The sequence below is a fragment of the Sesamum indicum genome, linkage group LG10 (genome assembly GCF_000512975.1).
Source record: "Sesamum indicum cultivar Zhongzhi No. 13 linkage group LG10, S_indicum_v1.0, whole genome shotgun sequence".
NCBI classification, from domain to species: domain Eukaryota; kingdom Viridiplantae; phylum Streptophyta; class Magnoliopsida; order Lamiales; family Pedaliaceae; genus Sesamum; species Sesamum indicum.
In genome coordinates, this window is record NC_026154.1 from 14,445,152 (window position 1) to 14,459,270 (window position 14,119).

The 14,119-nt window shown below is 32.8% G+C and overlaps 2 protein-coding genes across 7 annotated transcripts in view; one reads left to right on the top strand and one right to left on the bottom strand.

Moving 5' to 3' along the window:
* The window catches only part of LOC105172560 (phosphatidylinositol 4-phosphate 5-kinase 8-like), an 8,093-nt gene extending 3,806 nt beyond the window's left edge, over window positions 1–4,287 (top strand). For all 3 annotated transcript variants that reach the window (XM_020697051.1, XM_020697050.1, XM_011094045.2), the window contains 6 exons: window positions 692–857; window positions 1,453–1,563; window positions 1,719–1,906; window positions 2,581–2,738; window positions 3,271–3,424; window positions 3,837–4,287. In XM_020697051.1, coding sequence (XP_020552710.1) covers window positions 692–857; window positions 1,453–1,563; window positions 1,719–1,906; window positions 2,581–2,738; window positions 3,271–3,424; window positions 3,837–4,113 — 1,054 coding nt within the window. In that variant the 3' untranslated portion in view covers window positions 4,114–4,287. The remainder of the gene's footprint in view (window positions 1–691; window positions 858–1,452; window positions 1,564–1,718; window positions 1,907–2,580; window positions 2,739–3,270; window positions 3,425–3,836) is intronic.
* LOC105172561 (uncharacterized protein At1g10890-like) overlaps window positions 11,358–14,119 on the bottom strand; it is a 5,165-nt gene continuing 2,403 nt past the window's right edge. For 3 of the 4 annotated variants that reach the window (XM_011094048.2, XM_020697350.1, XM_011094050.2), the window contains 3 exons: window positions 13,468–13,687; window positions 11,993–12,260; window positions 11,358–11,817 (listed from right to left, as the gene is read on the bottom strand). In XM_011094048.2, coding sequence (XP_011092350.1) covers window positions 11,699–11,817; window positions 11,993–12,260; window positions 13,468–13,687 — 607 coding nt within the window. In that variant the 3' untranslated portion in view covers window positions 11,358–11,698. Of the gene's footprint in view, window positions 11,834–11,992; window positions 12,261–13,467; window positions 13,688–14,119 lie in introns of all 4 variants that reach the window. The other variant, XM_011094051.2, reaches the window with a different exon arrangement.

The following is a 14,119-nucleotide window of genomic DNA, read 5'->3' on the forward strand; positions in this document are numbered from 1 at the left end:
TCATTCATTCCAGTAGCATTCAGAGGTGTTTTGCAGACACCTATGATGCCTTCTCTAATTTGTAATAGATCTACGTTTTCAAGAACCAAGCAGTCTTTCGATTTATTTGTCTGTTAATGCACCCAAGTAGTGTAACTTATACCATAGACAGGAAGTAGGCATGATTACTACTGCTGGTGAAGAACCTAATTTCTGCTTAATTTAGGTCTAAAATAGAAACTTTGAATTCCTTAAATTTAGACTTCCATTGAACAGTAGGATGTAACTGTAACTTGTGATGTTCTATTATTCATTTCTTCAATTCTTCTAAATCTATAACGAAGTGGGTATTTTCATATGATTGCCGCTCTTATCTTCTATCTCCATGCCCAGTCCCCCTCAAGCACCTAGGAAAACAAAAAAATAGTTATAGAAATGAAAGAAGAAACGAGAGTAGCAAACTATATTTTAGTTCTTTTTTATGGTATTCTCATCTATTTCTGTTCTTCTCCCCATCACTTTCTCTTCTGCATCCATAAGTGCACAAACAATTTGTTTGACTTGCTCAAGATCCTGTTTGCTATATGATGTCAAATATGTACATTTATACCAGCACCTTTAGTGGCAACTGCTTGAATGTCTGCACATCCATGCTCAACACAGGGATGTATGCAGTTTTTGAATTGTATACCTGTTTGTGGATTCATTTCAGGAATCTGAGAGAGTTGTTCAAGTTAAATGCTGCCGACTATATGATGTCCATCTGTGGTGATGATGGTCTGAGAGAGCTTTGTTCTCCAGGAAAAAGTGGAAGCCTCTTCTATCTTTCTCATGATGACAGATTTGTGATTAAGACACTGAAAAAATCTGAGTTGAAGGTTTGAAAAATGGGAATTCACTATGTGTGTGCATCATTGATATACAAAGAATCTTTTTATGTCGTTATAATGTATAGTTTTACTTCTTGCATTTGGTCTTCACTTTCACGTTTTCCTCACATTTTCCCTCAACATATGCACAACATGCACACACTAAGAGTGGCGCATGTCCCATTTAAGAATCAGTCGTGTAGACATATTGCAAGCATAGGGCTGGTGGTCTGAAGGGAGTAGAGATATCTTTTTTATGGAAGCAATTTAAGGATATATCTACTTGATATTGTTTATCCAATCATCAGCATTGGATATGCAATTCGGCATGAAGGGGTGGGGGTTAAAGCATCTTTTTGCTTAAGCATTTGGTGAAACCAGAGTATCTGTATGTTCTGTTAAATACCGTTTTTTATCTCCTAAACTTAGTGAATAAGAGGTGGTTAAAACTGATATTTGCATGTTTGATCAATCTCTAGGGTGTTCTGGAATATGATAAATTCCATCATGTCTATCAACAATCCACCGTATTCAGTATTCAGTTTGCTGTCTGTGAAGCAGTGTCACTGTATTCACTAAGAAATTTTGTTCTTGATTTTTGTAGGTGTTACTGAAGATGCTACCCAACTACTACAGTCATGTGAAAGCCCATGACAACACTCTTATAACTAAATTCTTTGGGGCACACAGGATTGCTTTGAGGCACGGGAAAAAGGTCCTCATCCATAAATCCAAGTTATTTTCTGGCTATTCGGTTCTACTTTTCTTTAGGATGCAATTTTATACCCTCTTCATGTAATGATATCTTATTTATCAGCAAAGAAAGAAGAAAGCTGCTTTTACTGAGAATATAGTTACTTTTATTTACAGGTCCGCTTTGTAGTCATGGGAAACATGTTCTGCACTGAATTACGCATACATCGTCGTTATGATTTGAAGGGTTCATCTCATGGGAGATTTACAAATAAGGATGAGATTGATGAAAGCACTACACTGAAAGATCTTGATTTGGCATATGAATTTCAAATGGACAGATCACTGCATGAGTCACTTTTTAGGTACCTTCCTTTCACAGCATACCCTGTACCAGTCAAGTTCACCAGTTCTCCATCATACATATATATAAACGGGCATAGATGAATAATTCCAAAAGATTTATACGTGAACTAGCTAAGAATTAGGTCATGGGATATCAAGATTTTTGCAGGCAAGTGGTCTGTAAGTCCTCAAAAAAACTTGTATTATAATGTACAAAGTCTAGATAGAGAGTGGAAAACACAAATTTTGTTGTAAACAAGAAAAGCTTGAAAAGTGGTAAAAGTTGTTTCAAGAAAGGAGGCCATGTTCCTTGGACTAGCATTAAGATAATACAAAGCTAATCATCAAAGTTTTAGGTCTATTATGATACAAGGAACTATGTTTTCCTCATGGAGAGTATTTAATTATTCCTCTCTTTCCCCAAATCTTAATGGGCTCGTCCAATCTTCATTAGTTGTTTAGTGTTAGCTTGGAGATGGATAAAAGAATCAAGGGAAGATGCTGCCTCATAGAGCATTTATAAATCTTATTGTCATACATCCACTAGTATGTTGCGTTTATTTCTGCAAACATCTGGATAGCTCAAGTCAAGACATGCTTGAGATTCTTTGTCCTTTATTACTATACAAAATTACAAATGGTGTGTTTGTGTTTCTAATATGAACATGACAAGTTTGTTTTGTGTTGTTTGCAGACAACTTGCACTAGACAGTGCCTTCTTGGAATCTCAACAAATCATAGATTATAGCCTTCTCCTAGGTTTGCATTTCAGTGCTCCTGAGCATCTAAAATCACTTCTGGAGCCTCCTGATTCGTTACATAAGGTCGAGAGCATTAGTGCTGCTGTTGATGGTGGGTGTTCACTTCCTAACCAGAAAATAATTTGTGATGATCATTGGTTTCTTTCAATTCTTAGTGTTGGTTTTGGCTTTACTATCTGTTCATTCTACTTCTTTCGAGTGTCAACAATAGACAAGCTGAATTGCACTGCCTAGAAAAAAATATTGGCCTTGATACACTCCTTTCTTAACCCTTTTGTAAGGTGATCAGAGATTGATAATTGGAAGTTCAGACCACTAGCTAGAGCATCAACTATCTTATTGTGCCATTGTCATGATGCAAACTGAAATGTGAATTTGCTGCTTTTCCTTTTTCTTCTGAATTCCTTTTTTGTCTCTTCCCGTCCACTCCTTGAGATTGTGCCTACCGTTCTTTTTTACTATTATTACATAATTTTCTTTTTCTTTTCTTCTCTTCTTCTTCCCTGTAACATCGTGGCTGTCTCTTTTCAGTTGCATTATTAATCATCACTGATTTTGAACAGGCTTTTTCATGAACTTTTTCTTTGGTTGACATGTCTTGATTCTTCACGGTGTGATCTCAGGTGACCTCTTGATTCGTCCAACGAATTTGCTCTTAGTAACCCATGAGCCTGGCCCTGTCAGCCCTACTCCAGGTCCACATATCCGAGGAAGTACATTGAAGGCATTCTCTATTGGTAACAAGGAAGCTGATCTTCTTCTCCCTGGTACTGGAAGGTAAATTCCGTTCCCGTAACCTTTCTGCCTTGACAAACTTAAGATTTTCCCCAGGACTGCTCAATAAAGAATGCCAAACCCTTTGTTGGCAATGCCAGCATTAGTCTCTAAATTCTACATAGAAAGCATCCGTATGATATTACTCAATTGCACACCAGCCACTTTGTCCTCCTTGATTTGTGACTAACATGATTATTTCTCTACCATCAAATATATAATAAGAAATGGATACTTCTATTTACATCCCTTTGAATACAATCAAATTACTGAATCACCTATATGAGGTATAAGTTTAATTATTCAAACAGTTTGTATGATGTCTGAAAAAATTGTCCATAGTTGTGGGCGAAATAGCGTAATTATCCATTTTGATATAAAGTGCTCTGTACTGAACTGCCTGCAATGTCTCCAGGTTAAGGGTGCAATTAGGAGTAAACATGCCAGCTCAGGCAAATCACAAACTTATGCAGGCAGAGACGGCCTCAACTGAAATCGAACTCTTTGAGGTATATGATGTCGTTCTCTACCTCGGCATAATTGATATACTACAGGAATACAACATGAAAAAGAAAATAGAGCACACATGTAAATCCATGAAGTTTGATCCTCAGTCGATATCTGTGGTGGAACCCAAGCTTTATTCGAAACGTTTCATTTCCTTCCTAGAAAAGATTTTTCCCCTCCAATGACCTTAGGGTCTTAATTCTCAGCCTGCCTTCCCTGTCGTTTCTTTGGTGATTATGTCATAAAAGTGAATAATCCTTCGTTCGTGTATAGCCATTGTTATGTATTCTTAGTCCTATTTGAGATTTCTTCAACAGTTAAGTTCTTGTTCTCACAATTGAAGATCAATCATTTTGATTCGGACTATGGTTCATTCAGAAAGAGAGAAGACTATGCTTTTGTGCTTTACAGTTTAGAATGGATGTTATATCTCATCAACTGTGTATGAATTCCTGAGATACATAAAATACATGTTGTTGGATCTATATATGAACAGCTTTAATATATAGAATTTGGATGAAGAAATTCCCCATATCTAATGATAAATATATGGGTACTCATTTTTTGGTACTACTTTTGAGTGTATATGTATGTAAATTTTTTATACAAATCAGGTTTGGCAAAATCGAATCAATCATTAAACAAGTGTGATATGCTTGTTATGTAATTGATGACTTTTTTTAGTTGTACACTAATCACACAATAAGTGCAATACATTTATCATATAATTGATTTAGATTCAATCAAATTCGGTTTCGATTAGAATTTTCCATGTATGCACATAGAATATATCAATGGATTCGATAAACACATGTATACATGTGGGTATGATGAATGCAACAACACATTGTATTTTCATGGAGATTGATCATTGTTGAATTCAACTTCAAGAACCAGTTTCAGAAAATATTAGTAGAAATAAATATATATGTTTTGGATAAACAAGAGACCTTATTTTTACATTAGGATAATATATCATATTGAGCCCCTTATGGTTTAGGAGTTTAATTTGTAGAAAGTTTCTAGATTTTTTTAGAATTACATTGCACCTCTTGTGACCATACTTAGCATTTGCAATTTTAGTTTTATAATTTAGAGAGGCTGGGATTTTTCATCTTGCACGAATAAATTTTTGTAATTAAGTCTTGTTATATTAAAATTTTTGACAATTTTAGTCATTTTTCTGCCAACTTCGTCAAAAAATTACATGTATAAATGCACATGAATCAATCAAAATGCAATTTTTGTCCTTTAACTTAGAGACGTTGCATTTTTTATCATGTAAGAATTGATTTACAAAACCAAAATTTCAATTTAATTAGATTATATATAAATTACAAATAATTTTTAATTGAATTAGTAAAAATAAATAAATTTTAAAATTACATAACTAAATTGTAAAATAAGTTTTCACTCGATAATTTTCCTTTCATAGTGTTAAAATATGATGGCAACAAGATGCTTATGTTTATGAACTCTCTCTCTCTCTCTCTTTCTCTCTCTCTCTGCCCCATATATAAGAAATAGACAAAGTCTTTACAAAAACCAAGAAGTGAAAAGAAGGCCAACTCCACCCCATTAAATCTGAAATTTGGGTCAACTTCAAAGGCTATACTGACATCAACCAAAACATGATATTGTATCTATAATGTGCATACCATTTTTTATCCTTTGTAGGTATTTTAGTCCCAAAATTGTCTAGATTTAAGGCCACTTATATCCCCAGTTCCCCATTTTGTAATATTACATCCAATTCAACTACCTAAATAACCCTTTTATACATTACCTAATAATTCAATTTCTTTTTGTTAATATTGCGTTTACTGATCTCAACCCACCAATTCTTTATAAGATTTTTGTTTAAGAGATCTCGTTTTCGAAATTTGGATGTGTGCATGTATTGAATGTGTTAATATATATATAAAAAGAAAATACATGCACATATAATATTAAATAATTAAAATATGTGATTCATTATATATATATATATATGTACTAGGATGAATTATGCTTAATCTCCTTTCAAAATGCGAAATTGCACTATTTTCAAACAAATTTCAAAGTTACACTTACATCCCTTTTTGAAATTTACTGTTTATACGTAACCCTTTTCCGATAGGGTTTAGACGAAAAATACCGAAATTAGCAAAAAACTACAAAAACTTTTAAGTTTACTCCTCATTTAATATTTTCATGTAATAATTTTGTACTTATAAGATATTTTTTTTTTTTGTAGTAATGTCTACTTCACTCCACATATATATTACATTTGTTCCTTTATAAGTACAAAATTATATATGAAATTGTCAAATAAGGGGCGAAAATTAAAATTTATGTATTTTTTTTTATTAGCATCAGTACTTTCCGTCCAAAGCTTAACAGAATGGTGCTAAGTATAAAGAAAGAATTTTTGAAGAGAATATAAGTGTAATTTTAAATTTTTTTTAAGAATAAGTATAATTTCATATTTTAAAAGAGGGTCCAAGCAGGGGCAGAGCCAAACCCCATCAAGCCCTAGCAGCCGACAGGGCTTGGTTCCGGCTTGAGTCTATATTAGCCTATTAAGTCCTAAATTTAAATTTATATTGTCTATTAAAATAATTTTTTTCGACATCTCATTTTTAGCCTCTATCTACTGGTTAGAACCACATAATTTCCACTAAATCAAGAAGAAAAATTTGTTATTTTGTGATTTTCTCAACACCATATTATATTTCTCACCAAAATTCGTCTTGCTTATAAATTTTAATCCATCCTCGCTATCGGAATAATAATTTGTAAGAATTAATTGCGCTATATTATTGTATTTATTTAATTTGTAATGATGATTATAAAAATTTAATTTTTTTCTGAATTAAATATTTTTTATTTACCACCTAATTAATTAAATAGGACTAAACCAAATTTCTAGTTTTGCCAAGGGTCCAAGTGTAATTAATACTAGTAGAGAAGATAAATTGAGAGTGAGCAACTCAAGAGAAACTATAGCTTGTCTCTACCAAATTAAACACAAATAATCATGTGAAGTGAGTATATATATATATATAGAGAGAGAGAGAGAGAGATGAAGAGAGAATGATTGCTTAATAATGAAGCCTAAAAGTGAAAGAAAGAATTAAATTGATGATGAAAATAAAACCATAAATCAAACAAGAGAGTAGGGATATCTCTGCAGCTTATAGATATACACACGCAACACCCTCTCTCTCTCTCTCTCTCTCTATATATATATATATATATATATATTGCAGAAACAAGAAAAAAAAAAAACCCACGAAATTACACAAAAAGTTCATCATCATTAATTATCATCATGTCCCTCTTCATCAACTTCTTCAACTGTTTGAGAAATTAATAAATGGGTTCCACAGATATAACCTTTTCTAGGGTTAATTCAAAATCACCATGCAAGAACAACCACCCAAGTTAATTACAAACCCTAATTTGAAAAGATAAATCAAGAAAGAGACATCATGTATGTATATATATATATATATGTGTGTGTGTGTGTGTGTGTGTGGGTGGCGATGAGGACGAAAGCGTGCAGTTTGAGAGGAATGAAGCCTGGTCCGATGCCTTCACGGCGAGCAGAGATGTAGCGAGTGAGTGCGTCGAGCCAGACAACATCCCCCACAAATTAACCCTTCTCATCTTCTTCTCATACTAATTCAACAAAAAAGATCAACGGAGGGGAAGGGAGAAGAACTCCTCATTCATTCCCACATTACATACATATATATATAATCTATGTAGGTATAGGTAGCTAGGGCAAGCTGTGACGACTTGTTGATTTATATAGGAAGGAAGGAGGGGTGGGGGGGTTGGGTAGGTGGGTGGGTGGTGTTAATCAAGAGGAAAAAAACATTTCACTTGATGACAATTCTTGGAGCCTTTTAGGGTTCTTCTCTATTCTAGGTAGCTACTACTCCAATTTGAATTTAGGGTTTCATTCATGTGTCATAACATCAATCCATCTTTTCATTTTATAATACTAGCTGTCGTACTGGGCCGTTCCTAATAAATAATCTTTCAAATTTTAAAATATTATAAATAAAAAAATATATATATAAATCAACAAATTACGTTTAAAAAGAAAGAAAGAAAAGAAAATTAAAATATTATCGACAAAACAAAGGAGTTAATGTAGTGGTATCAAAAATGACGTGGAGTCACTTTTGTGGGGAAAAAAAAAGAGTAATTATAATTAATTTTTAAAGTTATCTAATTAGGGTTATAATTGTCATATTTAAAGATTAGTGCGGCGGTGTCATCAATCGCAGTTTGTAAGTATAATAGATTTTTTTTTTATATTAACTAGTTGTTGCGACACGTTGTTCATGGGTGTATATAATAAATAATCTTTCATAAATTTAAATTTATTATAAATAAGAAAAATATAATAAACCAATACATTACATTAAAGAGAAAAAAAAAACTAATTATAGTCTATGTAAAATTTTAAACAATTGAATAAGTTATTTATCTTATCAGTTGAAAGTCATTTTTAATTTCACAAAAGTTGGTGCACTTGTGTCATTAATCGCTCTAAGTAGCATGGAATCATTCATTATGGATGTGCAGTTTCGAACAGGTTTGTCCAAACCCAAGACTTGATCTTACACTTAATAGGTTGGATCCGGTCTGAAATTTTGAAATATTAATATATTGTTGAAATATTATTTTTTTTATATAATTATATTTATATACATTAAAATGATTTAATAATTATTTTAACTTATAAAAATATTAACTTTATGTACTCTATGTAAGTATAATGAAATATACACATATTATTTTTTCTTATATATATAAATATACTATATAAGCATATATTAAAAATATGATCGTGAAATCAACAATGGAGTGTGATCGAATGAGAAGTTGATAATCATACCATCTTATTTAAGATTTCTTATGTTCGAATACTAAAGGGATTTTAGCCGTAAGCAGTAAAAAATTTAAATACAAAAAGAATAAATCAAGCAAAATACTGTCTGTGTTATATTTATTTTCATATTATCATAAATAAAAATAACAAAAATATCAATCAGAACATAGCGTTAAACTCGTAAAATGTACAAAATGAGATTTGTACCAAGATTCCAAACATTGACATTTGTAGTACCAAAATTTGGAAAAATTCAATATGTGACTTATGATTTCAAATTTAAGAAATTATTATTTGTCAATGTATTCCCCAAGAATTCAAAATGAGAGGGGGGGGGGGGGTCATATGAAAGAAAAGAACGCCCGTGAAAAATTGGCACAAGTAAGGGCCCACCCGATAACAGTACCCGGTAATGTCAGCGCCACCGGAGGACCCGGAATACAAGAACCCATTTACCCGAATAACGAGAACTGCCCGCTGATTCCCCTCCCACTCTCTTCTTCGCGTCTCAATCCGAAATACATGATTCAAAAATTCCGAGAAACAGGGATGTTCATATCACGCGCTGTTGCGCGGGTGAAACTCTGAGTTCACACAACAATTACAGTGTGTCAGCGAAAAGTGGTCAAAGCCAACTGGGATTGGTCCCAGGCTGATGAAATCAACGCTTCAGAATCATCTGATAGAATTGGACGGTAGAGATGAGCAGAGGAGTAAATGCGGGTGTAGTACAAACACCAACGACTCCATCGCATTGTGGGACCCAGATTTATGAAAAGATCCAGACAAGACAACCTCGATAGGCGTGAAGCGTGTCAGCAGTGGGCCCACTTCCTTGTAATCATGTGGTAATGATGAAGGTGTCCTGTTAACCATATGCATGGGATGGGATGCTCATAACCTTGAAAAAGGAGGGGAAATAAATAATAAATAAATTTCAAATAACTCTTTTAAATTTTGCTATAGTGATAAATATTTTTTTAAATATAATATTTTTATAGTAAATTATTATGACAAAATATTTATCAGAATATTTTAATTTTAAAAAATGAACATGTATTTATAATTATGACAAATATTAAGTAAGCTCGTTGTAATTCACTAAAAAAAAAATTATCCCATATTCAAATTTTAGGTTTAATTTTAAAAGCCCATGTGAATTTAATTAATTATAACAAATAAAATTTTAATATATGTTCTATCTTAAAATCTTCAAGTTGAATCGATCCCAATGTCATTATATGTATAAGATTGATTTGGCTAAGTTTATAAGCTTATCAAAATAAATTTTAAGATGTTTCTGAGCTTATAAGCTTTTAAAAATTATTTGGTAGAATAATTTTAAAAAGCTTATAAGGTCATAAAATAAGATATTTTGAATTTTTACAATACTTTTTTAAAAAGTAATTTCATCCAATTTTTTTTTAAAAAAAGTTCTTATGAGCTCTTTAATCTTAATATTCAATAAACAAAAACACCCTCATAATTTTTTTAGTGTGTCACTTTTGTCCTACATATAATTGACGTTGTTCAAATTATTTTTGTATATAATTTTAAATTTTAATAGTTTGATGACTTTTATTATTATTATTATAGTATGAAAACTAATTATTATAATATTTTATAAGAAAATAATTTATATAACATGTTATAAGATCTGACATCTTAATCGTTCAAATACTTTAAGAGATTAGTTTGAAAAAAAAATTAAATATATTTAAGCTCTTATAAGATGTTTTAAATAAGCTTAGAAACACCCTCATAATCTGATGGATTTTATTTGATTAATTAAAAGACTGTTCAGCTAAATTTATTCGAAATATTTTATAAGTCCATACATCTCATAAGTGGTTTCAAAATTTAGCAATGTTGAATTTTTTTTATAAATAAGCTCTTAAAGTGTTTGGATAAATAAGATGTTGTGGTGTTTGACATGATAAACTCTTTATATTGTAATAATGACTAAAAAACCACTAAACTATATAATAATCATATTACAAATATTTCTACTTAGATATATATATATATATATATATCAACTATATGAAATAAAATACGAGGGTATTTTGGTCTCTTAAGATGTTAAATTTAAATAAGTTAACAAATCTATTTTCAAAAAACAAAAGAGTTGAGCTTTATTTTTTTAAAGATATTATAAGATCCTAAACAAGTTATTTTCAGATCTTATAAACATTTTAGAAAAAAAAAAGGAATACCAAACGATTTAATAAAACTTATAAGATTATAGCCAAAAACACTCTAAAACACATTCAAATTCATTAAATTAATAATTAGATTAACTATAAAAACATAATTTTAAAAATTTAATTCAAACTTCAAAAAAAATTGAATAGTAATATATATTTTGTTTGAGGAAAATTTTTAGAGTCAGCTGAACAAAAGGAAAAGGATTGGGGCAGCCTTGATTTCATGTATTGACTATGGGGGCTTTATCTGCTCGTTTCTACAATTTGATGACTATGGACATTTTTGCCAATTTCTTTACAGTTGCATCTGGATTCAAACATATGAAACCTCAAATCCTTAATAACATTCATTTGTTTGATTAATTCATCCTGAAAGTTTTGATTTGGTCCCAGTACATATGTAGACAATTGACACATATCCCGTTATCTAGAAAGTATGTGTCAAATATCCATATACCTAATACACAAAACACCGGATGCATCATGTATGTATTTAACCCTGTCACTCTCCACCGCCTTCCCGTATACTACCAGCTGATGTTTCAACCTATCCACTACCCACCTCTCTCTAGTCTCTACCACCATTAGCAATAAAATCTTCATTTCCAGCAATGCCACTTCCAAAACGGCAACGTATCTAACGATCCACGATGTTAGGTCATGAGAAGGGTAATGCTACATGGTCAATATGAGCCTCAGACCTGACCCAGCGACATGCCTGGTTGCCACAAGGGTCTGATATAGGTAGATACCACAAGCCGATACTTGATATTTTGCGGGTATAGGCCTACTACCTATCCATTGACATGCCTAAATTATGATGACAATCACATTTAGCATCACATTTTGAAACAAGTCTATCACATCCTGAATATTTTTTCTGGTATTACTACAAACAAGGACATCAATGCATAACAAAAGAAATTGTAAAAGAAAGACAGGAATTGGTAATCTATTTATTGTTCATACCAAGGGAAAATGACAACTTAGGCCGGGATTTATTCTTGCCCAACAGCTTCATCTGGTTTGCTCGTTCTTCTTCCTCTTGCTGCTTTTTCCTTCTCAAAGTCTCTTCTTTCTGTCTTTGAAGCTCCTCCAATTCCCTGTAACGTTCCTCCTCTTGTCTTTCCTGCTCTAAAGCTTCTTCTCTTTGAGCTTCGTTCAACTTCCACCTATTCTCTTCCAGACGTCTTTCAAGCTCTTCTTTCCCCCTCTGTGCTTGTTCTTGTACAACTCTCTGAGTCAAATAATGCTCATCATAAATAAAAGCCAAGGACTGAATGGAAGCAAACACAAAAAGGCACCCAGATGTCTTCAAGCCCTCAAATTCTGTTACTACATAAATTTGGATATCTTGATGAGTATAGTTATACCCATTAGATTAAGCAACTATTACAATCAGCAAAACTTAACCATATATTACATAAGATGAACATGAAATATGTTATCAAACGTTTTCAAATTTTGAAAATCAGCTAATTAACAAAGGAAGGAGACTGACACAAAGCTGTTTGGGTTCAGTTGGGACTGGGCGATGGGCTATGGGGACAGCAAGATAGTGAGGGTACACAGTCAACCTGCTTGTATGCTGCAGACAAGTGTTGCTTTTCTTTTATTATCAAAGGTTGGGCATAAAATCTGGAGAAGTGGATGTATATATGTGTTGATGAATCATAGACACGCCTGTCAATCTAAGTATTCGCAGTGTCTCCAGAACAGGCAGCTAGGCATGAGACACTTTTCAATCAACCATTTGGAATGCATAAAACTGCGAAGCGCTACACAACCTTCAAAGTAAAACCATCGGCCCCAGCTGGAAAATTTTCTGACAAAGAATTGGCGCAATTGCTAGAAAAATCATAATGTATCAATTGTGCTTTACCTGTCACAGCTTTTAACCATGTGAAACTCTTTACAAAAGTTCTAGTTGACCAATTAAAGGCATGACAAATAACCATATTCAAATTATACGCAAATTTCAACCCTTCCTAAAAAAAGTTTAAGTCCAAGAAGAAGAGGAAATAAGAGAGTTACACTATATATTTGCAACAAAGCTTTCCAAGCAGTAGTATGAAAACCCACTTTCCAAGCATAAAGCTTCCTCCAACCAGATAAACATGAAACAATTACCTAGAAAATAACATTTTTGCAGGAAAAATAATATCCACTTCAACATATATCATTTTTATTAATCTCTAGCAGTCATAAACAGCACCTACCATCTGCTCCCCACCACTCTCCCCATCCCCCCAGCCTCCCAACAAAGAACTACCCCACCAAGGGGAAAAAAATTCACATGGCCACTACTACTAGTGATCAAAAGGATTTCTTATCCCCACTCAAACTGGAGGAGAGTAAGCTAAATTGTGTATCAGCTTGCATTTAGATTGCTGAGAAGACTCTATAATGAGTAAACCACACCCAGCTCGAAAACAGATACTTGCCTCTTTCCACATAGCTTCTATAAGAGCAGCTTCCTTCTCTTTTTCAAGTTGAGCAGCAACTTCAGCAACAACTTTCTTCCTACCTTCCCGCAGACGCTTGTCTATTTCAAGCTTGGTCTCCTCAGAGTTCAAGCCCTCTTGAACTTTCTTCCGAATTGCCTCTGCTACTCTCCTTGCAGTTTCTTCTTCTATTAATTTTAATTCTGCCTCCTGTTGACGCCTGGAAAACATTAGAAATGTCAGAATAGTGATCGATGCAATAAGGGAGTAGTTTAGAGGAGATCAAACGTGCTCTGAAGCAAAATGGTATTTTTATCTCTCAAAGCATATAACATAAGGCAAGACTTACCAACAATTGACCTTTGATTTTTTTCGCAATTCAAAATTATAGTGAATGACAAACTAACCTCCAAGTCGAAAAAGGCACTATAACAATTATGCTTATGCTTTTCAAGCATACCTCTAACCGATTCCAGATCCAAAATATTTCAGTTTCAAATCTGGTGAACAGTAGATTAAGGAGGCACCCAAATGGATCATCAAAATAAACAATACCAGAAACTCCTCCAAATAATCCTGTGGAGAAGAATGTCAAGTAAAACGTAGCAGTTTTAATGTAAACTAATCAAATACTTCAGCACTTCCATTATAG